At 37.8% G+C, this 27,775-nt stretch overlaps 1 protein-coding gene and 2 non-coding genes across 4 annotated transcripts; 2 read left to right on the top strand and 1 right to left on the bottom strand.

Annotated features, from left to right (window-relative positions):
- On the bottom strand, window positions 1–72 carry trnaw-cca (transfer RNA tryptophan (anticodon CCA)). Its single transcript has one exon. It is a non-coding gene; the product is annotated as a tRNA-Trp (tRNA).
- Window positions 73–603: 531 nt separating this feature from the next.
- Window positions 604–675, top strand: trnae-cuc (transfer RNA glutamic acid (anticodon CUC)). The gene has a single exon. It is a non-coding gene; the product is annotated as a tRNA-Glu (tRNA).
- A 3,472-nt stretch (window positions 676–4,147) lies between these two features.
- Window positions 4,148–23,367, top strand: zgc:152891. Of its 2 annotated transcripts, NM_001076710.2 has the most exon segments (15): window positions 4,156–4,184; window positions 10,720–10,884; window positions 11,836–12,049; window positions 12,327–12,408; window positions 12,504–12,593; window positions 12,696–12,811; window positions 14,528–14,700; window positions 14,778–14,921; window positions 15,006–15,209; window positions 16,695–16,781; window positions 16,868–17,037; window positions 17,107–17,228; window positions 19,662–19,762; window positions 19,846–20,016; window positions 22,118–22,445. In NM_001076710.2, coding segments are annotated over 14 exon segments (1,992 nt in total). In that variant the 5' UTR covers window positions 4,156–4,184; window positions 10,720–10,746; the 3' UTR covers window positions 22,298–22,445.
- The last annotated feature ends 4,408 nt before the right edge of the window (window positions 23,368–27,775 follow it).

The raw sequence follows: 27,775 nt of genomic DNA, 5'->3' as shown, positions 1-27,775 counted from the left end.
TGACCCCGACGTGATTTGAACACGCAACCTTCTGATCTGGAGTCAGACGCGCTACCGTTGCGCCACGAGGTCCTATTTAACTTCGTATCAGACAAATTATATAACCCTCAAAGTGGTATATGCGTCTTAGATATATTTTTATCGTTAGTGTCATCACAAATAAACAACTTGATATAGTCTTTTGTCCTGCCATGCGTGCGTAACATGATTGCGTTAAATTGTAAGAACAAACCACAAAGGAAAACATGCAGTAAGGTTATTCAAAGCACAGTCGATACCTTCAGGAGAGAAAAGGGTTATTTTGAAATCACAAAACATTTCCTAAAGTTATGTGCCTAAAAGGCATGTTTATCAGTAATTAAACTTTGGTGTAAGTTACCTATGTCAGATTAATGCTGTTTCCCGGAGAGACTCGTTTACAAATGGTTGCCTTTAATTATTGTATAGTATGAAACGTTGGAAATTCGTGCTTTATAATAAAATGTAAATCTATGATTTGTAATCCACAAAAAAGTGCAACTAGAAATAGATTTATGCAGGAAAATTGCGTTGCAGATTTTTGCCCCTATTACTTTAACACCAATGTTCTCTCCTTCACACAGCTCCCTGGTGGTCTAGTGGTTAGGATTCGGCGCTCTCACCGCCGCGGCCCGGGTTCGATTCCCGGTCAGGGAACATATGTTTTTAGTATATTTTTATTTATTTTTATTTTAATACTTCCTTGTTATCCATGCAGAAAACACCCCCGTCAAAACAGTGTGTTCAGAGATACAATCGGAATAATATGAAGATATGAAAATATAATTTTTATGAAACAAAATACTATTTGTCAATAAATTACAAAAAAAAAGTTCAGACTTTCTTCTATCTATCACGTTTAACAAGAAGTGAACGAGTAAGCAAAGATGGAAAGAATTTTCATATTTGGCTGAACTCTCCTTTAATATCTTTTGAAGAAGGATATTCAAGATTTTAATGCTCATGGAAATCCTGATATATTCACCTGTTAAATAATAAACACATACATGGCCAATCAATCACACGGCAGATTCTCATGCATTAAGACATCTATGATACGTTGAACATTGATGACATGCTGAAGTTCAAAGCAAGGGTCATAATAAGCAAGAAGGTGATTTAAGTGGTTGTGAGGGCTAGATAGTATTTGAGAAGCTGGGGTTTTCACACATAACCATCTCTAAGGATTTGTACAGAATGTCTCAAAAAGAGGAAAATATCAAGTGAGTAGTTATGTGAATGACAATGCTTTGTTGGTGCCAGCTGGTCAGAGTAGAATCACCATACAGATTCAGCTGATTGGAAATCAAACATTTGTAACAGCAGGCTAGAGGTCTTCAAAAGTGCACTTCTGAACACAACACATCCAACCTTGAATCAGATGAGCTACACAAGCAGAAGACAAATTGGTGACACTCATGTCAGATTACAATGTAAAGGAGGCTACAATTATTACATTTTAAAAATCACAATAGATTTAATAAGCCTGACATGACGAGTTTCAGTTTTGCCTGTGTCATTGAGATGGTAACATTGGGCAAATTTGGCATAAACATAAAAGCATATCTGACATAGGATCAAAAGATGTTATATGCCTTAATAATACAATATTTTATGCAATAATGATGTCGTTTTCTCTAGATAATAAGATGTGATGCATTGAAAGGTTTGTGTAATCTCTTATAAGAACCTTTTTATTTATTAAAAAGCCTTACAGTGGAGATGTTTTGTAATCTGTCAATAATGTGACCACATTTGCTGCCAATAATGTTACCACAATTTCAAAAGTAAAACAAAATATTAAACAGATCACACGTTGGTCTGTTTAAAACATGTTTCAATCCTGATTTTGAGAGCTGTGTACTGTTACGTCCCTGATGGTAAGTGTCTAGGAGTGGGAGTAACAGTGAAAAGTTTTAAAAATGTTGGTTGGGGTGAGTGTGGGTCAGTCCCCTGCCTTCACGACAACACACCAAATTCAAGTTAAATAATTTATTAACAAATGTGCAATAGGAAAACAAAACTGGGAAGCAAAAATAGACTTCAGGAGGGGAAAGGCCAAAACAACAAACAAAAAGTACACTCTAGCTAGTTAGGGAGTAAAACTGTCTAAACTGACAAAGTAAAATTAAATCAACAACAGAAATGTACACTAACTCCCTAACTAAACATAAACAAGAGAAAAAGGGTTTCAGAAATAAAATGGCACCCACCTCCCTACGGCTTCCAAACACAAAGTTAGTTTTTATAAACAAAGCTCAAATGGCTTCAGAGGCTTTAACAACAGATTTTAACTTTAACAAGTTAAACACAACAGCACCAATCGTTTTTCACAATAGATCAACCAGGCAGGAGAGAGACCACACTCTGGAAGCAAGCTTCAATGTAGCTTGCAACTGGCAGGCTTTTAAGCTTGCCGGGCAATGAGTAGCAGGTGGAAGCAATCAACTTCCTCTCCTCCACACCTAGCTGAGAAACAGGTTGCAGGAACGGAGAGAGAGAGAAAGAAAACCAAAACACAATAATACATTCAAAACACAATGGAATGTAACAGTACTCTTAAGATTTATGCCACCAAGCCAACTTTTTTGGCTAAAAAGTCAAGTAAAATTGTCAACTCTGTTCTGTTACTGTAATTCAGGTTCTTGATTTCAAGTCTGTTAAACCTAATTTAGTCATGGCTATTATTTATTGTTACTACTACACTCTTGTTAAACGTATAGCAATTATAAAAGCAGACTGTTGCTGTAATAGTGTTAGGGATATTTTCTTGTCACACATGCATTATTTCCTTGGCACACCATAGCTTAGAGCTATTTTTGTTGACCATGTGTACCCCTTATGACCACACTCACCACAGCTAGTGATGACTAGTTAAACCAGAATGTGCCATAAAGAAGAATTAGGTCTGATCTAAAGATTATTACAAATAAGGCTAAAGAAGTTCATCCAATAAAAATATTTCTACAATTTTTTTAAAATTGTTATAGAGTTAGAATGCTGTGTTTGTGAAAGTTTTAATGAAACTATTTCACATTTATTTTGGTCGTGCCTATATACTCCACAGTTTTGAATTAATGAATTAATAAAATGCTTTTATTGCTCACACACTTTTAAAAAGACTTTCCTCATCTTATAAACATGAGATTTTGGGTTATTATGTTAAGGATTGCTCTTTAAAAGATGCTGGTTTTATTATAAACTTTATTTTATTATTATGTAAATTTCATGAACATAAATCCATTTGGGCGACGCAGAGGCGCAGTAGGTTGTGCAAGGACAGAATAAATCCAAGTTTGGTGGTGCGATACTTTTGCCTCACCGCAAGAATGTCGCTGGTTCGAGCCTCGGCTGAGTTAGTTGGTGTTTCTGAGGGACTAAGCCAAAAGGAAAATGAATGAAGAAAAGATATATCCAAGTTTGCTAAAAGCAAACCTCTCTTCATGGTGCTAGAAAAAGAGATTCAAATGTATATAAAAGTGATTATAAAAGCAATTAAACAGTTAATATACGCTGCTTCTTTAACATCTACCATAAAATGTCTGTATATATATATGCATTTCCTGTGGTAAAAGTGCATTTAATAACTCTTGTTAATAATTAGAATAGGAAAAATGTGTGTATTAGCCTATATTCATATGTAATTTAATAATTACCCCCTCCTTTTTTGTTTAACTTCGTCTTTTCTGATTGAATCCCTCTTGTTAAAAAATGTAAAGTGATTTTGTTGCATAACTGTACATGCTGGTTCTTGTTAATAAACGTTCTAGCACAGAGAACTGTTATCGTACATAATAAAGTTGCCATATGACACTGACTGTTACTAAAACTTTACGTTAAAACATTTAGCTTGGACCACATTTGTCAGAAATCAGTATTGCACGAACACAATTGTTTGGTGTTCTGTTCACATAACAATTTGCAGTTGATGCAAACTGAAATGCCAGAGATAAGCTGACGCTACTTTGTTTATTACAGCATGACCACAGCACGTATCTCACGCCACATCAGAACTCACGAGTTATAGAAACCATAGGCACCAAAAACATATCCGGAAGAGTGCATGAGATGGGTGACGTGCGCGCGATTGGGTGGAGGTATAAAAGGTGCTCAACTGAGTGCCAACAGTCCGCTTGGCTCACATCTTCAGTGAAAACAGTGGCAGGGTAAGCAGGCAACATGCCGTTGTATTTGTACTTTCATTTCTTTGTCGTCTTTTCTGGACTGATCATGTCTCTGCCTTGTTGAACAATCTTGATAAGATTACAATGGAACGATGCGAAAAGCAGCACTTTATAATAATCAAATTAAATCATGTTATATGCTTAAATCAAACAGTGGATAAAGTCGGCGATTTCAAACTGTTTAAAAAAGTAAAATGATTATTACAAAACTTCATTTTGATTTAGTTTCAGATGAAATGCAGATGCTTATTTTGGCAAATGATTTACAATTCAAATATGGATCGCAGCTTGTGCAACTCTATATGCAAACTCTTGCAAATAACGACCAGAAAAGATTGTTACTAGCCTATCTTCTAGCAGCATCATGACGACAGATTAAATGAGTACAATATGAAAACTTATCACCCGCAGTGAGAAAAATGTAGTAATGTATTATTAAGCTAACTTGCTGTACACAAGTAAATTGTAAATCAACATTCTTTGCAGTTTTTTGGTATTCTTTTTTATTTTGAAAATGCATTGTATTATAAATTCTCTATTCTTTTAGACAAACCCACTGCTAGTTTTTTTTTTTTTTAAATTTTTTTTATACTATTCGGCTTAGTTCCTTTATTAATCTGGTCGCCTCAGCAGAATGAACCAAAAACTTATCCAGCATATGTTTTACGCAGCGGATGCCCTCCCAGCTGCAACCCATCACCATCCATAAACACTCATTCACTACAGACAATTTAGCTTACCCAACCAAGGAAACCCACGTGATCACGGGGAGAACATGTGGGATGAACATATCAAGTCTCTTTTTTAAACTTTTTTAAATACTAATGTTAAATCGGTGGCTCAGTGGTCAGCACTCTCACCTCACAGCAAAAAGGTCGCTGGTTCAAGTCCCGACTGGGTCAGTTGGCATTTCTGTGTGGATTTTTCATTTTCTCCCCGGGTTTCATCCGGGTACTCCGGTTTCCCCAACAGTTCAAAGACATGCAGTATAGGGGAATTGAATAAACTAAATTGGCCATAGTGAATGAGTGTGTGTGTGAACGAGAGTGTGTATGGGTGTTTCCCACTACTGGGTTGCGGCTGGAATGGCATCCACTGTGTAAAACATATGGTGGATAAGTTGGCGGTTCATATTCTGAAAAATCAGAAAGTAAGGCGAAGGGAAATGAATGTTAAGTCATGATCTAAATCCCAGTGATTTTGGGGCTGTATTTCCTCTCTCACCAAATTAATTGAGGCACTGATTATTATGGCTCCATACACACACACACACACACACACACACACACATATATATATATATATATATATATATATATATATATATATATGGCTTCTCCATACATATATATTTACTTATATATTTACATTTGCCGTGGTTAGACATGCAAAAACAGTAGGGTTGTGAACCTACACTGGTCTCACGGTTTGGTTCGGTTACGATTATCATGCCATCAATTCGTTTAAATTCGATATCTCGGTGCATCATGGTGCATTGACATGGCTTTCCATACATTATTAGATTTGTATCTTTACAACACAATATTTTTTTATTAAAATGTGTAAATATATAATAATATTTATATACAATTTGTAATACAATTTTATCCTTTAATACAAGCAGTTGGATATATGAACTGTACCTTTAATTTTATCAGCTCAAAGAAAACACTCTTCTTGAATGTTTCAAACAAAACTCTGATAAATGCACAGACGACAGCATGAGCATTCATAGCAAATAAACTAATGTAAATATTATCCTGCTTGCTTTTTGAGCGCTGTCAAGCGCGGTCTTACTCCCTTATGGTTGGTCATTGTCTTTACCCAATCAACAGAAAGGGTTGCGATTGGCTCTAAAAATGAAAGCGCTGTTCACCGATGGCGGAAAGAACAGTCGTGGTCACAGTCTATATGCGCACAATACGCGGTTATCACAGGTCATCCATAATAGACACAGTGGAGAAAACTTGCACCACAGGCACTCTCGTGTCTGGATCCACAAGTATCGCTTTAACAGCCAAGAGGAGAGGAAAAATTAACTCACAAACATGTTAGTGGTTCAAATGTCTAAAATGAAAGAGAGAGGCAGAGATGGAGTTTGACAGCATTTATCCCTAGTAGTGAAATAGCCGCTCGTGTGCTCTGCCTTCATCAGTGTCAATGATAGACTGTTCAGCAAACTCACAAGCAGTTGAACTGTGCATAATTATCTTCCTTTTAAGTAGTAGGAGTGTTTTATTTACTCGCCCTTGCCTCCATCACCAAAGTATTCTACTGCGACAACGTGCATAGGAGATAAATGACATCAGTACGTAATAACCGGTTATGATCTATTACTTGACCAATATCGAATTGTCCCTATCTGCATCGTGGTGCACCAAAGAAACATTTATTTTTTAATTAATTAATTTTTGACACCCATAAAAACAGCACAAAATTAAACGTGTATGTGTGTGTATACAGAAAACCTTGTAATGCCATTTGTGTGTGGCTCATTCATGGTTGCAGAAAAGCTGAATTAACTACCAACTACATGAAATAATAATTTGGAAACTTCCTGGTTCATTGTTAGGGTTATTTCTCACTAGGGCTGTAAAAGACATGTAGGCAGAGAAGGCAGAGAAGACCAGGGCCGTGCAAAAACTTAGCAGCCTTTCACAAAGAACTCTGAAAACAGAAATAGTTTGACCATGTTGTCACATCAACTTGGTGCACAGCGACTTGTGGGCAACTCTTGCCCTGCCTCTGAGATCTTTTGATTGGTTCTGATATGGCCCGTTTCCACTGAGTGTTACGATACGGGACCATTTTTTCCGGCATATCTTCGAAAGGGTACCAAACACGAGAAAGGCGGAGCTAGACGCGCAGCTGAACACTATTGGTTTACAGAGATACGTAATTCCCTTATGCAACAAGCCAGAATGAAAACAAGAAACCCTCCATGTTTAAAATACACAGTCGAGAGATTACAGCGGAACTACATGTAAATAATAAGCCATGGTCAACCCGGGCTCAAACAAACCTTGTCGTCGTCTTGATGAACAGCCACAACGCCAAAAAGAATAGCAGATTTTTTAAATTTTTACAAGCCAGTCTGAAATACGAGCAGTTTCGCGCAGTTAGTCAAATCATGTTTATAGAAAAGTTAGTAATAAACATTTATACACAAGTATTTATGTGTTTAAAGCATCTGTTTTGTAAGAAGTGCTTCTCATATGATATGTAAACGACCCGTACAGCTTTACTGTACACATTTTCCCGAGCGAAAATGATGTTGACTAAAACTTTTTTTTATCATACACTACACCCACCAAAAGGGTAGTGGAAACGCAAGCCTGATAAAGGTGACCCGTATTGACCCGAATTGTAGCGTACTGTACCAGTCAGTGGAAAGTGGAGTGGAGTGCCTGAGCACCACTCTTGTCTGAGATGCTGCAGAAGACACAAATGTCTGTCACACATGTCTGTCAACCGCATTTACATAGAGAAGCATATGAGTCTTTTTCTCTACACAAACACACACACACACACACACAAACACACACACACACAAGATTGAGCAGTTCAATCAGTTCAGTTCAACAGATCAGTGTGAGCATTTTCACAAAAGAGATTTCAATGTTGAAGCTTACTGAATTTATGTACAATTACCGGTACTGTTTTTGTTGTCTGGAGACGGTTGTGCTTAATATTTGAAAATTTAATAGGCAGTCTAATTATATTTAATTTTTTATTATTCTGTTTAATTTGTACTTTAGCATCACAAGTAGCTTCTCAGTTCTGAGGCAACACTTTTGCCTGTTCAAAATAAACAGAAAAAACAAGCATTATGGATTTGTGATTATTCCTGTTGCACTGTACCTGTATCGAACTGTGATCCCAAATCCAAGGTACATACTGAACCATGATTCAGTGTACTGTTACACCCCTATTGCACGCTGAAAAGAAATTTTCACTTCTTTGAACTTTGACCTCAGGTTGTATCAATTGTATTGATACACTGCCTCTGAAACTTTGGTCTATTATAAGATCAGTTTTAGTTTTTTCAGCTATTTTTTAGCATTCGAGAAAGCAATTTGAGAGGTGTTTTGACAGATCAGAGCCACCTTATAGAGAACTGTAAGCAAAGAGAACCAATGCTATATGCTGGATTTAGTGCCTGTCGCACCTCTCAGTATGTGTGCGTCCCACTGTGTGGGCGTGTATGTCTGTGCAGGTGTCTGTCTGACTTACTGCCAGTCTCTGTCTAGGATTCGTTTACGGATGAAAATGTGTAACACAAACAAAGTATCAAAATTCCACTGATTTCCTGAAATAAACTTTGCATTTCGGGATAATCCCACGCAGCTGTTTATTAAGAAGGTGAACTCTGTTCCTCTTTGTGCCGTGCATTAGATAAATATGATATTTTCCATGTTTCTTTTTCTTTTTTAAAAAATAACAAAGCATCACTGCTTGAATTGTTGACTAGAATTAAATTCGCAGACGATGTTGTTCTATTGGCTTCATTGAGCATGGACCTTCAGCATCACACAGTGGAAGCCACTCAGCTCAGATGAAATAAAGCAAAACTCTTATGAAAGATACGAAGAATTAACACACACACAGCAGGAGTGTTACGTTCATATAAGATGTGAATGCTCTGCAAACTCCACTGAGATCATAGACTGGCTAGTTATTAGCAACAGTGACACAGCTGGGATGATTTTGTCCGAATCCATGGTGCTTCACTGAAAAAAAAGGTGGTTTGATAGATTGATGCATCGGCAGCAGTAATGCAGTTGATGTACCAATCTACTGTGGTAAAAAGGAGCTGAGCTGAAAGACAAAGCTCTCGATTTACCGGTCCTACTTTCACCTCTGGTCATGAGCTTTGGGTCATGACCGAAATGAACTTGGATACAAGCAGCCGAAATGAGTTCCCTTGGTGGCAGGGTGCACCCTTCTAGATAGGATAAGGAGCTCTGTCACCGGGAAAAACTCGAGAGAAGTCAGGTGAGGTGGCATGGGCATCTGTTTTGGATGCCTTCTGGACGCATATCTAGGAAGGTATTCCAGGCATGTCCACCACAAGTAGGCCTTGGGGAAGTCTCTTAGCTGGCCTCTGGCATTGAGGAAGTCTCTCAGCTGCCCTGGGAATGCCTCAGGATCCCCTGGAGGAGCTGAAGGAAGTGTCTGGGAAGAGGGAAGTCTGAGGTTCTCTCCTAAGACTGCTGCCCCCACGACCCTGGCCTGGAAAAGCGGATGAAAATGAGGATTTCATTCATTCATTCATTTTCTTGTCCTCTTAGTCCAGGGGTGGGCAAACTCGGTCCTGGAGGGCCGGTGTCCTGCACAGTTTAGCTCCAACCCTAATCAAACACAATTGCTTATAGATTTCTTGTGATCTTAAAGACACTGATTAGCATGTTCAGGTGTGTTTGACTAGTGTTGGAACAAAACTCTGCAGGGACACTGGCCCTTGAGGATCAAGTTTGCCCATCCCTGGCTTAGTCCCTTTATTAATCCGAGGTCGCCACAGCGGAATGAACCGCCAACTTATCCAGCAAGTTTTTACGCAGCGGATGCCCTTCCAGCCGCAACCCATCTCTCAGAAAATGAGGATTTCATTGATTACATTTTTGTTTTGTTTTATCAACGGATAACCTAATAAGAATTAGACTCAGTCAGCATGTGCAAGGTTTGTGTCTATAACAATTTTTACATACATACAAAGCATACAAAAATTTCAGACTACAGTGTGCAAAGACCTTTTCTATGGTAATTTTGACTCAGAAACTGGATCTCTGCTTAATCCATATCTGAGTCACTGCCTGTGACTGTCATTGTGCTGTTTTTATCTGACGTCTCATCTGACAAAGGCAAGTGGTGCTCGCTGCAGAGCCATTTTGGTGAGCTGAGCTCCAGCGAGGGTGAGTTTGAGCTTGAGCTCCACCTTTTTTGCACTTCTTCTACGAGTGATGTCACTGGGGGTAGGGTTAGGGGTGGGGTTGGTGTACGCATTAAAACAGCTTACAGGAGGAGGAGCGAGAGCTCATGCTCCCCCTCGCTGGAGCTCAGCTCTGCTCAAATGGCTCTGCAGCGAGCACCCTCTCGACAAAGGAGGCGCAGACATGTTGGTACAATGGGTGGGGGAACCAACTCATTTGCATATATAGGCAGAGGCGCAAAACAGCTACAATTTCCTCTGACCCCAAAATTGACATATCCAGCATGGTATAATAAATTATCCGATTGGTATTTTAAGCTGAAACTTTACTTAGAGATTCTGGAGACACCAAAGACGTGCTTTAAATCTTGTAAAAGGAGGAAAATTGTAACCCTTTAACAATTTCAAACCCATTTGGCCGATTTCTGGTTCTGGAGGAAAGCACTTTAAGATCAGCTTAGAATCGGCCATTAAATCACATTAGACCACTCAAGTGAAATAATTAGATAATAATAGATAAAATAGTTTGATAATTTTCCAAATAGGTGGCATATGTAGTTCTTCGGCTATTTTTTTTTCCTTCCATAGGCTGGTTCTTTGAATGTTTCCTGAAAAATGGGTGGCTTTCATGTGACCGTTCGAACCTCAGCATTCCCTGTCTCAGGAACGTACAGCAGTGTTTGGATTTCTTTGATTGGTTCTCTGTGCGAAAGTCCTCCAATCAAAGTGGAACACCGTCTCCTTCCCGGATCGGTAAGACTTTGAGCTTTTTCAGGAAACAACGCATGCAATTATTTAATAGGTTTAAAGTCTTCATAAATTAAAATATAAATCTGTTTACTTTGTTAGCGCACACTTGAAAATGTAGTTCGTTTGATGGCTCGAGCAAATGATGGCAGGAAGGAGAGCTAAAATAAAATAAAATTTAAATATATTTAAATCATTACCCTGTAATATTAAATTAGCAACACCTGCAGCTGTTAGATAAACTACCGTAAACTTTTTGATTGTGCTCACACACATTCAAAAAAGTTATGCTTACTGTATGCTTACTACATATTTAAAATGAGCTGAATCAACATAGTTTTGAGTTTTTTTAGCGACAACTTAATTTAATTTCTTCATATTGTCTTAACACAAATCGACTGTGTGCAGCATTTTTTACAGTTCATGTTCATTTAAAAAAAATACATGTTTAAAATAGAAACAAATTGTTTATTTGCTGTGATATTGTTTTACAAATCAAATTTTGCACAAATATGTCAGGGTATCACTGACATCTAACAATGATTTGAGAAGGAAAACGTATATCTTAACAAATGATCAAATACGCATATTCTGTGTCTCTTGTTACTGCCCAACACTGCAAAATGTAAATACATGCTGCTCTTTACTTTTAATAATAAAAACATTCAAATTACAATAATTAATGTATGTATGCTTAATCATATGAAGAGTTCAGATGCAAAAACCTCCTAAGTGCCATCTGAAATTTTCTTAGAATATTAGCATGTTTCTCAGCCTCTCATTTCTTGATTCAGTAATTTTCCTTTCATGTAAAAAAATAGGTTATTTTCATCACTTTAAACATGTAATTAAGGAACATAAACATAAGAGGTGGAGAAAATGCTCATTGTAGAAGAAAATTATAGATGGCACTTAGAGATTTTTGCACCTCAACTCTTCATTTCTTTTTTTAAACAGGCCTGTACAGTTGTCATAATGCCAGAAGAGGAAGTTGGCATTTTGGTTTTGGTGAAACTCCGCCTTGAGGCTCAGCCTGGGTTTCCAGACTTGGATTGGCACTGCCAGGATGTGCAGGTGAAACACAGTTCTGAAGATCCAGAGATGGAGGTTTTTCCCTGCAATAAATGGATCCGAACAGCAGATGGTCACATTATACTTCGGAATGACAAAGGTGAGCTGTTACTGTTGCCACCGATAAAAACCAAGTCATTTATGTTTAAGTAATTGTTTATCCATTTATTAAAGTGCCCCACTTATGCTGTTTTTAACCTGAAGACCTTTAGGTTTTTTTTTTAGGTTTGAGCAAAATGTTAATATTTGATTTATTCAGTGAAAGCCTGGTTACATTTGTTGCAACAAAAATAGCATAACTGGGACACCTTTAAATGTTTATTTCACTAATTTCATATCAAAATCATCTTTTAATCTTTCCCAAAAATACCTATTAGTGTGCTTGAAAAAGGAGGAAACATTAGAAGTCTTAACCAATCACAGGGAGAAGGATCTCCAATGTAAACAACAAATTATCAAGTAAATCATTTTCACAACACAATCATTTTGTGTTTGTGTTTTGATACTTTTTGTATCATATCATTTAATAAGGAAGCTGTTTATTTCATCTGTAGATGGGGTACATTTGCTGAAGGTAGTCCTCACTGTATAGCCATGACCAGCGTGGCTGATCTAGGACCTAATTTGAGTTACATCCGGAAACGGTATGGATTTGTTTCATGGCAAAGTGGTTTGATTTTAATTCTTTATTATATCATCTGAACTGAATTTGACAATGGCGTTTTGTTACTCTGTTTGTCTGTCAGCCCAGTTACCAATGTTCACTACATTAAAGGATTAATTGAGAGAAGAACATCATGGAGAAGCCTACAGGAACTGGAGACAGTCTTCCTTTTCAGTGGAAGCGAGAACATGATTGCCAGTATGCCAACAATTAAAATTTAAATTTATATATATATATATATATCTACAGGACCTATATATATATGTGTGTGTGTGTGTGTGTGTGTGTGTGTGGTGTGTGTGTGTGTGTGTGTGTGTGTGTGTGTGTGCGCGTGCGTGCGTGCGTGTGTGCGTGCGCGAAAGAAGAATGAATATGCTCACCGGCTACTATATTAGGTATACATTTGTAGTACAATTGTAAATCCATGTTTGCCCTCAGAACACTTAAATTTTTTGTGGCACAGGTTCAACTAGACGCAGGAAATATATATTTTTTTTACATTTTGGTATATATTCTGATAATTTGTCAGCTGGATATCCATGATGTGAATCTGCCAATCCAGGGTGACTGAAATTATTTGCCCAGGGAACTGAGAAATATGTATCGGGAACTACGTCTTCTTTCAGTTTTGTTTTTTTAGAAATCCACTAAGTTCAATATCATTTATGCATATTGTCCATGAGAGAAGATGATTGGCTTGTTTATATCATGAATAATATATCAGCTTGATAACGACTGACCCACCCATTGTGCAACATTTTCCCAATGAACCTGTGACGAAGTCTGCTCTTCTAGCTCATCCCAAAGGTGCTTTATTGCAGAAATTCTTAAATTGTTCTCTAGGAAACCACATTTTAACATTCCAAAATAATTATTGATCCCTTAAAAAGCCTAGCAGACAAGAGTTTGAATTTCAACATTTAGATTTTTAATAATCACAACAACCGAGGAAAAAATATTATTAATAATGGCCAGATTTCACATGAACAAAAACAAGTTGTTTGGTTGACTTACAAACCTAATCTAGTAAGATTTACTCTGTTCAAGTAAAATTTTGGTTGTTTTTTAATCCACAATCACATTTTTTATTTTTTCATATTTTCAACAGTGCATAAAAGCTCAGTCTAACTTTGGCTGTTGTGTGACCCAATCTATGGTCTAAACAAAAACTGTAGATACTTTGAATGAAATTGTAAACATTAGAGTTCTGTAAACTCATTGTCATGTTCAAGAAGCCAGTCTGAGATTATTTGAGCTTTGTGATCTGTGCTATCCAGCGGAAGTAGCCATTACTAGAGTGTTTTAAATAGGTTCACAGTGTACCAAACAATGTCTCTCGCACCACCATCAGCCTGAACCACTGACACCAAGCAATAGACTGATCTATGCTTTCATATTGTTTACACCAAACTCTGCCTCTATAATCTGAATGTGATAGCAAAAACCAAGAATCATCAGACACAGAAACATTTCCCCTCAAGTGATTTATAGCTTCAGTCTGCTATCGTTTCTGCTGCTGTAGCTCATCTGCTTTAAGGTTTAATGTGTTGCGTGTTCAGAGATGCACTTCTGCAGACCTCAGTTGTAACAAGTGTTTATTTGAGTCACTGTTGTCTTTTCATCAGCTGAACCAGTTATTTATCTCTGATCTTTAGCATCAACAAGGCATTTTCAACCACATAACTGACACTCACTAGATGTTTTCTCTATTGCAGACTCTATTTTACACTCAGTGTACAGAGTGTAAAAATCCCAGTAGATCTGGAGTTTCTGAAACACTCCATGCATCCATATTATTAATGATTAGATTTTTGGGTTGATGAACAAATGAACAGGTGTACCTAATAAAGTGGCCTTTGAGTGTAAATATATTAAATACAGATTTAAAAACTTCACAAACAATTTGTCTCACAGAATATGTTCAGGCTCACTGGCAGGAGGACGCATTTTTTGGATATCAGTGCCTCAATGGCTGCAATCCTCTGTGTGTCAGACAGATCCACCATCTGCCACCTAACTTTTCGGTCACTTCAGAAATGCTGAAATCTTTTCTGCCAGAGGGCTCATCGCTGGATCAAGAGATGGAGGTGGGCTTGTGTGGATTTATGTTTTGGATTTATCATTTTGTAACATGCTAGTCAATATTTGTAACTATTTTGCACAGAAAGGACGTGTGTATCTTCTGGATTATGAAGTGCTGGATCAGCTGCCTGCTAACACCGTCAATGGCAAACAGACTTATTTGTCTGCTCCTTTGTGTCTGCTGCATTACAACCAAGATGAAGAACTAAAACCTATTGCTATACAAGTAAGCACAGTTTCAATCAGAACAAAAATTTCATTTGACTGAATTTTAATGGCTACGTGAAAAGTGATAATCCTAATATTTCAGCTTCAGCAGGTTCCTGGTCCACAGAATCCTATTTTCTTGCCGTCTGATGCCCCACCAGACTGGTTGTTAGCAAAGATGTGGGTCCGTAATTCAGATTTTCAGATTCATCAGCTACTTTCGCATTTCTTTCGGACTCATCTTTTAGGAGAAGTGTGCTGTACGGCCACGCTCAGGCAGCTGCCAGAGATTCATCCTCTATTTCAGGTAGCTTATTTTTAATGCTGTGTTAAAATGTGTTTTCCACAAACTCAAGGTCAGGAAAACACTAGAATAAAAAGCGCTAGCACTCCAGTTTAAGTACCAATTCCCACTGTTAGAGGTGCAATTGGAAATCTTGAAAAATGCTAACGTTAGCCTGATAGCGCTGAATTACCACCCTGAAAAATGCCTCCTAAAAACATGAATGTGCACTAATCACTGCAATACATCATGTAACTTTCACCAGAGAGAAAACATTATACAGTTGGTAATTACAAAAAACAAACTTTTATAAAAGCAAAATCAAAACAAAACTTAAAAAATACTTTTGATGGGCAGGGAATGGAAAGAATTCCCTACTGAAAAAAACAGCTTAAACCAGCCTAGGCTGGTTGGTTGGTTTTAGCTGGTTGACATGGCTGGTTTTAGAGGGGTTTTGGCCATTTCCAGGCTGGTTTCCAGCCATTTCCAGCCTGGTCTTAGCTGGTCGGGCTAGGAGATGACCAGCTAAAACCAGCTTGACCAGCCTAGCCAGGCTGGGAGCCCAGCCAAAACCAGATATGTCCAGCTTAAACCAGACTGGTCAAGCTAGTTTTAGCTGGATTTAGCTGGTCATTTTCCAGCCTGACCAGCTAAGACCAGGCTGGAAATGGCTGGAAACCAGCCTGGAAAGGGCCAAAACCCCTCTAAAACCAGCCTGGTCGACCAGCTAAAACCAGCCAACCAGCCTAGGCTGGTTTAAGCTGGATTTTTCCACAGGGAAGACAACAAAAATGATAATAATTGCTATGTAACATCTAGACAAAGTGAAAGACTAAACACAAGGGGGTATATATGGAACACACTGCTGAAAACAATATGTATATAAGAAGAGAAAAGGGTTCTGGGAACTAAAGTCAACAAACACAACAAAGAGACATACAAACAGAGGGGTATTGCATAAAAGTGGAATCAAGAAAGCCAGGATAAACGAAAAAGTGTAATGTTGATAGGCAGGAAGAGTGCACATTCGTGGCATTTGTTAACAGACCTCTGGATCGATCACAGAATTAATGATGCAAATATGGATAAAACCTAATGTGAGCCCATCAGGTAACGAGTTGAAAAACACCTCTCTTGCCCAGCAATTTGGGAACTCATATTAGTTTCATTCAGAGAATAAATAGAAACTTATAGGATGCATATTAACAAATTACACTTTGTCTTAAATGTAAATCTTGGCATGGCGCCCCCCCATGGAAGAATGAATGTAGCGGAAACCATGCATTTATTACCTCTATTCATTCATAATATGTTCTTCAAACTAACTATACAGAAGATTAACTATGGTATGGTGTCTTGTCTTGTATTTATTACCTTGCAGTGTTTGCACATAGTATTTGTACATCTGGGGTCTGCACTTAATTTTATACCATGACGATAAAGATTTTATTCTATTTTTAAATTCCTTAACATTATAAACAAATGAATCTTTTTGCTTGTTTGTTTCAGCTCTTAATGCCTCATATCCGCAGCACTCTTCAGATTAACATTCAGGCTAGAGCGACACTTCTAGCTGCAAATGGTGTTTTTGACAAGGTTGGCGAGTTTATTCTTCTCTGTATGCTCCATGAAAGAAAATCATTTACATTTAATTCCATATTCTTTCTCTTTGTTGTCTCTAGTCAGTGGCCTGCGGTCTGGAGGCAATACCACAGCTTTTTACTCGAGCGACCCAGCGTCTCCGCTACAGCTCTCTGTGTGTGCCAGATGATGTGAAAGAGCGAGGCCTGGATGCTCTGCCGGTCTGTTATTATGCTCAAGATGCTCTCAGAGTCTGGGATGCTTTACACAGGTACTTGATTCACAATATATGAGTCGGCATCTTAAGGTTTGAAGTGGTCACATGATCTTTGCTGTTTAGGTTTGTTGCAGGCTGGACTCGCTTGTATTACTGCAGCGATGAAGACGTCCAGAGTGACTGTGAGCTGCAGAACTGGATTGGAGAGATCTTCAGGGAGGGTTTCCTCGGCCTCACTCACTTAGGTGCACGGAAAGATCTATCGCACATTTTGTACCCATGTATAGGTGACATTTATTTGTACTGCCTATTTCTTACATACAGCGTCCTGTTAACAATAATACATTTTAGTTTTATAACAGCATTTTAGAACCAAACAACCCAGATTTACACTGGCGTTTCACCTAGCGTTTCTGAAATGCTCTCCATCCAAACTATACAGCTGAAAACCTACATCACGTGACCACACATACTCTCTGGCATGCACTGCACTGTATGCGGAGGTCTGAGCTCCAGGCAGACAGCGAGTGCTTTGAGCACACCTCCCCAGGTGTTAGTAGCGCAAGTCAGACAGTTCATCAATATCATATATACCACTGGATCTCATCTCACTATAGTTGTTAAACGTGATATTTAATTAATCTTGTTTCTATCCAAACAACCCTTTGATCTTTTGAATCTATTACTTGTTCTCAGGTAACATGTTTTGGCTAAGCACAAAGATAAGTTAATATAGTAAGTAATGTAACCACGTACACTGATTCTGCACACATTACTGATTACTTGACTTTATTTCCTATATTGTTTAAACTTATTGTTTGTTATACTTTTATAACGGGCATTATTGTTAAGTAAAACTGATATTAAGCAAAAGAGAGGGTATGTTTTGTATTGATCAATGAAAATGAAAGGAGGCAGTTATGTTATAGGCTTCATTTTGGTATAAATTTGCATATTGTGAAGATGACAGTCATATAAATATTTAGCTACAACATTTTTAACTCCTCAACATTTTTGGTGTCTGTTAAGTTGTTAATGCCAAAATTAAATCATCCTTAAATCATGTCTTCATTTTATTGTTAACATGTGAAATAACATAGCCACGGTGATGTGAATGAGGTTATAAAGTACACTTTTCCCTTTGATTATTTACCCGACGTGTCCTCGTGAGTTTGATTTCCAAGTGTGAACTTAGAAGGAAAGGATGCAATACTGAACTTTGTGCACTTAATATTGAGAAAAAGCCCCAGTCAGATGTCTTTCAGATGTCTCCTTTTTCCCCTATCCACACTGACATGGAACAACAGCGTTTTTAAACAAAAACGGCCTCTTCAGCATTTTCAAAAAGCTCTGTTTTCAGGGCTGGATAATTCCAGGGTAGTGTGGATGGGAGGTGTAACCATAGCAAAACTTATGCATTTCGAAACTAAAACATATTAGTGTAAATGGGGCCTTAAAGGGATAGTTCATCGAAAGATTTACACTTGCACACTATTTACTCACCCTGGAGTGGTTCCAGAACTTGAAGTTTCTCTTTAAGTATTTTGCTGAACAAAAAATAAGATGTTTTAAAGTAAGTTGAAGCATCAGTAACCATTGCCATTCATAGTAGGGAAACAAATACTATGGAAGTCGTGGTTACTGGTTTCAATCTCTCTTTAAAATATCTTCTTTTGTGTTGAATAGATGAAAGAAAGTCATATACAACAGTTTTGGCTGAACTATGTCTGCAATGCATTTTTTTTTAATCACAGGCAAGAAAACATCCCGAATACACTTCTAAATGTTTATTTTGTTTTTAATCAACTTGTCTGTAGATTTAAATTACAATACATATATTTAAAGCTGGCAACACGGTGGCGCAGTAGGTAGCAAGAAGGTTGCTGGTTCGAGCCTCGGCCGGGTCAGTTGGCATTTTTGCGCCGAGTTTGCATGTTCTCTCCGTGTTCGCGTGGGTTTCCTTCAGGTACTCCATTTTCCACCACAAGTCTAAAGACATGCGGTACTGAAGGTGAATTGGGTGAGCCAAATTGTCCATACTGTATGTATGTGTGGGAATGAGTGTGTATGGGTTTCCCAGTGATGGGTTGCAGCTGGAAGGGTATCTGCTGCGTAAAACATATGCTGGATAAGTTGGCGGTCCATTCCGCTGTGATGACCCTAGATTAATAAAGGGACTAAGCCGAAAGGAAAATGAATGAATGAATGAATGAATGAATGAATGAATGAATGAATGAATGAATGAATGAATGAATGAATGAATGAATGAATGAATATGTAAAGCTTGCTTTCCTAAATTCTTTTTTCACCTGCACTAAAACAAACATTTTTACTAAAAATGTCCACTTCTACAGCTGTTGCATAAATGTTTTATTAAAATCTGTATTCTAAAGCTTTTTTTAAACAAGGATTGTGTTCATTCATTTAAAAATAAGTATTCAAAAAAGAAATTTTAACTCATAATAAAAGCTACATTATGCTTAAATGAAAAATTCTGTATTTTAAAGAAAATATTTGATGTTTCATTTGTATGCTTGATTGTGCTTAATCACAGAAGATAAGATTTTCCTTTTCATTATCTCAGACACTCTTACATGTCATAAAACCTCACATCAACTTTATTTTATCTTCACAGACATGAAAAATGCATATAATAATCTTCACATCATGTTCTCTAGGAGTCCCACAATCCTTTCAGACGGCAGCTGAAATGTGCAAGTTTGTTACGATGGTGATCTTCTCCTGCTCAGCACTTCATTCAGCCGTGAACTTCTCTCAGGTATCTTCAGTTATTAATACATGGTTAAAAGCAGGAGCAGGTTTTCAGATTCACTAAACCCTTCCTCATCCCCCACCCCCCAGCTGGATTTTAACCTTTGCATACCAAACACTCCAGCGACCATGTCTCGTCCCCCATCTCAAACCAAAGGCTCAGTGTCCGAGGAGGATCTTTTGTCCTTTCTACCAGAGGTCAACTCCTCCTGCCACGTCCTTAGCGTCCTGTCTCTTCTGTCACAGCCTGCTATTGACTTTGTGAGTATCCACATGAAAAAAGCTATATGTATAGTAAGTTATATAAAGATTCTGAACTATACTATAGGAAAGTACTTGGATTTAATCTGTTGTGGCAATTCTGTGGTACAGATGCTGTGGTAAAACAAAAACAATGGTAATATAAACAAACTACCCAAAACACATTGTTTTCTACAACTATAGGGTAACATATATCACAATACACCACAGTTTATTGTTGTAAAATCTATACCATACTGCAGTGTTTATTATAATTAAGTATTAATCAGTTAATCATAGCATTCATTAACAAAGTTTTGTAAATACTATAATATGTAAAAGATCATCATAAGGTTGCCATGCGTTAAAATGATTTTAAATGCAAGATGTGGAGCGAAGCAAGGGTGGTTGGATCCTTTAACACACAACAACTGTTGATTATGCTGCTTACTGTTCATTTTTATAGACAAGTTAAGTCTTCAGGGTGGGCCATTTATATGGATAAACCTTAATAAAATGGAAATGGTTGGTGATATTAACGTCCTGTTTGGGGCACATTAGTATATGTAAGGGGACAAACTTTTTAAGATGGGTGGGGACCATTTTTAAGTCAGACATCTTGGATCCAACTTGTTTTTTCAATAGGAAGTGGGTCATTTGACACATCAAACTGATTGGGAATTTCACAGGAGAAAATGGTGTGCTTGGTTTTAACGTAACTTTATTCTTTCATTGGTTATTTACAAGTTTCTGACCACTTATAAAAGTGTGCTGCCCATTGTGTTGGATTAGTCAATGCAACCCTCTTCTCCCACTCTTCACACACTGATAGCAACACCGCAGGAGAAATGCCAGCACAAGCTTCCAGTATTTGTAGTTTCAAGTGCTGCACATGTTGTATCTTCACACCATAGACACTTGCCTTCAGATGACCCCAAAGATAGAAGTCTATGGGGGTCAGACCGGGAGACCTTGGGGGCCAATAAACTGGCCCACAGCGACCAATCCACTTTTCAAGAAACTTTTCATCTAGGAATGCTCTGACCTGGCACCCATAATGTGGGGCTGCACCATCTTGCTGCAAAAACTTAGCGAACGTGCCAGCTTCAGTGCATAAAGAGGGAAACACATCATCATGTAGCACTTTCAAATATCCAGTGACCTTGAGGTTTCCATGAAGAATAGCCCCACTATCTTTGTTGTCTATGGTGTGAAGATACTAGATGTGCAGCACCTGAAACTATGAATACTGGACGCCTGTGCTGGCATTTCTCCTGTGGTTTTTCTATCAGTGTGTAAAGAGTGGTAGAAGTGGGTTGCATTGACAATCCAACACAATGGGCAGCAGATTGAACACATTTTATAAACTTGTAAATAACTCATGAAAGAATAAAGCTACGAAAAATCAAGCGCACCATTGTTTTTTCTGTGAAATTCCCAATCAGTTTGATGGGTCAAATGACCCTCTTCCTATTGGAAAAAACAAAAGTTGGATCCAAGATGGCCGACTTCAAAAGGACCACCATGGTCATCGCACATCTTGAAAAGTTTGCCCCCTCACATACACTAATGTGCCACAAACAGGACGTTAATATCACCAACCATTCTCATTTTATTAAGGTGTATCCATATAAATGGCCCACCCTGTAGTTTTGCTCCTTGCGGTGCAATATTTGACAGAGATTTTAGTCAGTCATGGCAGAGTCAGGGAGAGAGCGCGCACAAGAGATTGTGTATGCACGTAAATGACACTGGCATATCTAATAGCTCATAGCAACACGTATTAGCTAACTCACCGCAAATATTTTTGAGCATATTTGTGAGTTGGTTGCCCAACATCAGCTCCCTAAGCGCTAAGGTTTGCGAAAAGCACATTTATTTCGAACTGTGATCAAAACTGTCTGGAACCACCTGTGCATTAAATGAATTTATTGACGAATTCACCTTTCCGCCAATAAGAATTAAGAATTTCAACAGACCATGGAATAAACACAGTATAAAACACTTTTGGATGACGGTTAAAAAGCATTATAGTATTTTATTTTATGTGAGGGCCTTCAGGGCATATATTTATAGTAGGATGCAAATGCGAATGTTTAAATAGTCATTGTTTGCTTTTCAGGTACCCTTGTGCCATTATAATGAGTGGTACTTTCACAGTGGTGCAATGGCCAAGCTTGTGGAGGACGTCCAGAAAGAGCTGAAGATTATAGCGAAAGACATTGCAGACAGGAACAGCCAGCTGGAGTTGCCCTATCCTTACATGTCTCCAGACTACATCGAGAACAGTGTGACGATTTGAGTTCATCGAATCATAAATTGAACAGTAATAGTGTAAGGCTACTTGTTTACAGATTGGCAAATTGGGCCCTGTTTATTTTAATTTTAAGAGCAGTGTTTGTCAATCTGATCATATATTGATGCAGCTAAATACACATGTAAGTCTGAAATGTTTTGAGCTTGTCAACTTTTGACCACTTATAGTAGAGGTTGTGGAAAACACATTATACTTTATTGCTTTTAATATGGAAATTTGGCCAGTACAGACAAATAATAGGCTGTTTACTCTCATTAACAACTGTGGGAAAGTGCAACACTCATTATGGGCGCCACAATGAAGGAAGTCTGCTTTCCAAGTAAGAATTGTCAATCTTTATAGCCTGGAAGTTCTTTTTTGGAAGGGGTGGGGGAGTGGGGGTCTATGCATATTAGCTTTTTCTGTCATTTGGAAACTATAGCATTCCTGCGATGAATCCCATCCCATAAGATATTGTCTCTTTTCAGTGTCGTCTTACAGTTTTTGTTACCACGTCCTCTTGTTGCCATTGAAACAGCTGTAAATGAGATTGGTTTGATTAGCTGGAATTAACATGTTTTAAACTAGCAAAAGTAATGACACTGGTCACAAAAGATTTTGTTGCTGATTTTAAATGTAATTTAATTGCGAGTTCAGTGAGCATTTAAGGTGTGTATCAACCAAAGCATTTTTGCGCAGCAGAATGGTGCTGCAATGGAAGCACTGTGTTTTTAAAACACCCGCTGTTTAAACAGGCACTGTGGATGTGTGTTTTATCCTGAGCACTCAGCTTTGGCTATGACAGCTGGGAAGCACTCACAGCTGAGCCTTTTTAGAACAGTGCTTGATTTTATGCAGATCAAAAAATGCTTTGGTGGAGACTTAGATAAGCAGTGCTAATATGGCTACTGAGTGAGCAGACTTTCTTGAAAGGGATGTTGGTTTTGATTACATTTTATATAGGAAGTTAAATACAAATCCTGATATGAACATTTCTGAGCCCGATTCATTTTGGATGTACCAATATCGAGATGAAGAGAAATTGATATCTGAAATTTCCATTAGAAAATGAGCATTATTCTCTGCCTCTTTTGTTTAGTTATTTCACTTTGAAGACCATGAAAAGTCTTATCTTTGCCATACACCTGAAATTGCTAAACCTACACACAGGAGCCTGATAAAAATGCAAATTTTAGAAGAAAATTTCAGACGGCATTTAGAGGTTTTTGCATCTGAACTCTTCAGATGTAGCTAGATAGTAGGTACCAACAACTATTAAGTCGATAATATTATAGGCTGATAAATACAAACCTTGATATGAGGTTTTGTAAAAGTCATGCATAGGCATGGGATGATAAGGTTTACAGCGGTTTTAAAAAAGCCAAGGTTTTATTATCGCAAAAAAAATCAGCGATACCATTCCTAAGGTATGTATAAGGTTTTTTATTATGTGTTTTTACAACTTTTTAATCATTTTTTTTGGAGCAACAGTATCTACTGGTCAGCCCGTGATTCAGGAAACATCTGAAAAACAAATATACACCAACAGCAAACATACTATAGGCCTGAACAGTGCAGTTGCTTCCTTTATATGCAGAATTAAAAAAGATATCTAAAAATGCCTTTTCAAGTTGTAAAGTAATCTGTGTTTTGAAACTAATAAGACAGCAAAAGTAATTTAAAAAATAATAATAATAATATTGTGTTCAATAGGAGGGAAAAAATGTTGTTTTCTAGCCAAACATTTACAAAGAACATATTTTAGGACAGTAATCAAAATACTGCCATACTGTGAAACCGTGATATCTATTTGTTTTATATAGTCAGAATCTTATAGCGGCCGATGGCTAGTCATGCATGACATAGGTGGAAGAACAGAATAACTTTTATATTTTAACTTTTATACAGGGTGTGTGATTTAATTGTTGCATGTTTGATTTGTAAAAAACATGTGACCTTTAAAATGTATGAGTATTTGTGGTTAAAAAGTATACAGATTTATTTATATTTAGAAAATACCCAATAATTTTAGTAAATTATGTCCTAAATCTGGACAATGAACATCTTGCTGTGTGACCATTGCTGTCTATAGAGGATGAGGAAGCTCTCCGATTTAATCTTAAATATCCCTGTGTTCTGAAGATGAATGAAGGTGACATGGGATTGAAAAGACATGAGGGTGAGAAATTAAAAATTATTACTAACTGTGTTTTGCATAGTTAGAGAAACTTGAAATGTTATGAAAAAAGGTGGACAATAAAAACAAATATATTCTCTTCTCAACTGAGATTCACCTTGATTTTTCTTTGTTCTTTCCTCTCATCGCGTCTCATATTTTATATCTCAAGCATTCTCTTTCCATATAGCCTACTAAAAAACGAATAATAATGTTTATATCATGTCATGAACACCTCAGTCAGATGTAGTACATTTTGATGTCTCATATTTCTCAAATTTCATATCTCAAGCATCCAACACTTAAATGTCTGGAATTAGACAAATGTAGAAAAATAACATTGATGGAAAAAGCTAAAATCTTCTTGATTGTGCGCTGAAGGATTAAATGAATTAAAATTGATTGAAAACTGAAATTAAAGTAAACACTTAAGTCACAGTTTGATTTTAATGATATTGCCAGAAATAAATATGTTAGAAATTATAGATTTGAAATGACACTATTCATCCTACAAAATCTAGTACATGAAAAGTGTCTAAATGTAAATATTGTGAGGCCGCATAATGGGCTATATGCACACAGACTTTTGATTTTCAGCCAGGCAGCCCAAGGGCTTCCGGTGAACCGTATTTCTATTACAAAATTGTCATGTTTAAGATCTGATTTCTTTAAGAATCAGCGATCTTCATTGCCTGTTAGGTATACGATATGAAGTGGGTCTCAGATCGGCCAAGAAGCCATTAAATTTCATTTCCCCCCGCCATGTGTTTAAAATATGCCAGCTTATTTTACCCCAGTATTTTCAATGGAATTTCTGTGGAATTTACTGACGGCACTAGTGATGATTACAAAGGTCGTTCATCTTGTTTTATGCTTGAACAACTAAATTAATGCTTAAGTCCATCTAACTAACTGTATAGAGAAATTACCAACCAACGTCACACATGATGTGACACGAGTTCCCAGTTGCAAAAAAAGACCGGTTGCAATAGCAAACATGTCTTGTTGTGCTGTAGGATGCCAAATTCAAAATTTTTCAAAAGTCCAAAAATAGAAAACGTAACTTTTACCGTACACCACACTGCTTTTAATGCCAACCACAATCATTTTTGGCTAAAAGAGAGCTGAAAAGGTGTGAGGACCTAATTAAAAATGCTCAAGACTGCAGTTCTCATTACTCTGCAGTTACTCCTTTTGGATTACAGCAATGATTTCAGCAAAAACAGTTAAACATGGTTAATTAATCTGCAGACACTGAAGGCTTAGAATGAAATGTAAAAATGTAAGTTCACATACCCTGCCGTACAGGTGCAGTTCGCTGTCAGAATGCAGTAGTTTTGCTTGTTGATGATTAATTACCCAGGCCTTGTACAGTTCCGTCTTCTTTCCTTGTCTTTGAGTAGACAGAATCTTGACAGAAATCATTATTTCTTGCACATGACCACACAGAACAAAATTGTTGGCATCCAAAGACTCAGGCCTTTATCTTCTCTCTTGTAAAATCACTTGGAGCTTCAATGAGATTGTATATTTCATGCTAAATGCTTGGCCATTTCGTCTTATCCAATATCCATTGGGAGGGTGCTACCGCAAATGGACCTGTCAGATGTATGCCTCTCACTTTATCGTTAATTTTGCTGAATAACTGTGCTTATCACCGGATGAGAAGCTGTTATAATACGCTGAAAGCATTGTCTAAATAGTATATATATATATATATATATATATATATATGTAATCAATATAACTTATTTCTTAGACAACAAGTACCGTATCGAATGTCATTCCCTCGCTGTAAATGCTAGTGCTCCCGTTTTTTTTCTGCAACCTGTAAAAACAACCTTGTAAAATTGAAAGTAGTTAAGTTTTCACTGGAAGTTTATCGTTGGCTTTAAAACTCGAACTGTGCATAGAGCCCGTAAGTGTGTATTATCAATAAATACCAATGACTGTAAAAAATATGGACGACGCGACAGCCCTTTTTCCCATTGAACGCCTTGAGGGCAAACGCCTGCTTGACGGGCACAAACTGTCGCAAAAGACTGCTGAAATTGGAGCCAGACATGCGCAGAAGGATTGTCTGATGGAGCCAGAGGAGGAGCCGCGAAAATGAGCAGAGTCGAGCTTCCAATCAAACGCTTTATGTAAAATCAACTACGCCCCCCGAACTTCTCAGCATGCGTTTGCTGTCATATCAACACAAATGGATGTAATAACGTTAACAAATATGAGGGTTTTATATATTCAATCGCGCCAGCTCCAGGCCGCAGCACATAACTTACTCGCGGCGTCGCGGGCTGATTCCGGCTCGCATGCGGCAGCGCCTGCTCGCTCGGCCGCCGCATCTGGCTCGATTGACTCGGCTGGAATTGGGTAGTGAGTCCAGGCATCCGGAGTAGGTCCAGCAGAGGTAACATTAGTCAGTCTGAGCTCTAAGAGATAAGTCTCCGGCAGGCGAGAATCTAGCCGGAACTGTGTTTTGCTATCTGGGTGGCTAGGCGTGTATCAGCAAACTAATAAAGCCCGAAAAAAGCCCTGAACTTAGCGAATAAACAGTGTTCCACCAGGATCATGTATGTCAGAAACTATAGTTTACTGCTGAACTCATTTTGTCATGGTAAAATAACACAGAAATCGAATAATAACATTTCAGTCTACTTCAGTCTCCTGCCGAAGCTCAGACGCCGCGCTTTGAGAAACTGTCAATCACAGCTGTCAATCACGATGACACGCCCAGCATTAAATTACTGCTAAAAACAAACTGTTTACAAAAATGAAGATCTGCACCTATTTCAGCACAATAACCAGTGCCTTAATCGACCAGAACTATCTTTCGGGACATTTTATTGCAAGTGTAATATTTTTTTTTATTTGGGCTCAAGTCTCCTTCATTAACACGGAGGAGGCGGGCTTTATGACTTGTACTGCAGCAAGCCCCCAGGGGGCGATCTAACGGCCGAAACCTTCACTCAAACGCAGGCTTGCGGCACACTTGATAAATACATAAAAGTTGAGGGCACGTTATTTGTGTTCCCGGTCATGTTTCCTAACTGTTTATTTACATTTGCTAACTGAGAAAAGACTAAAATGATAAGCATTCAAACACAGCTCATTGAAATAATGTTTTTATTGTACAGGAAATGGCTTGAGAAGTCAACTGCTTTCTCTCCAGGTGTTGGCACAATGTAAAAAAAAGGGTTATTACAAGTTTTATAGTTGTACATGGAGGAAACGTACATTAAAATACATTGTTTCCCAGGCATGTAGTATGTACTTGTACTCCCTTTGACGAAAGCAAACTAAGCCAC

Source organism: Danio rerio, chromosome 21 (assembly GCF_049306965.1).
Source record: "Danio rerio strain Tuebingen ecotype United States chromosome 21, GRCz12tu, whole genome shotgun sequence".
NCBI lineage: Eukaryota > Metazoa > Chordata > Actinopteri > Cypriniformes > Danionidae > Danio > Danio rerio.
This window is presented reverse-complemented; position numbering and strand designations above follow the sequence as displayed.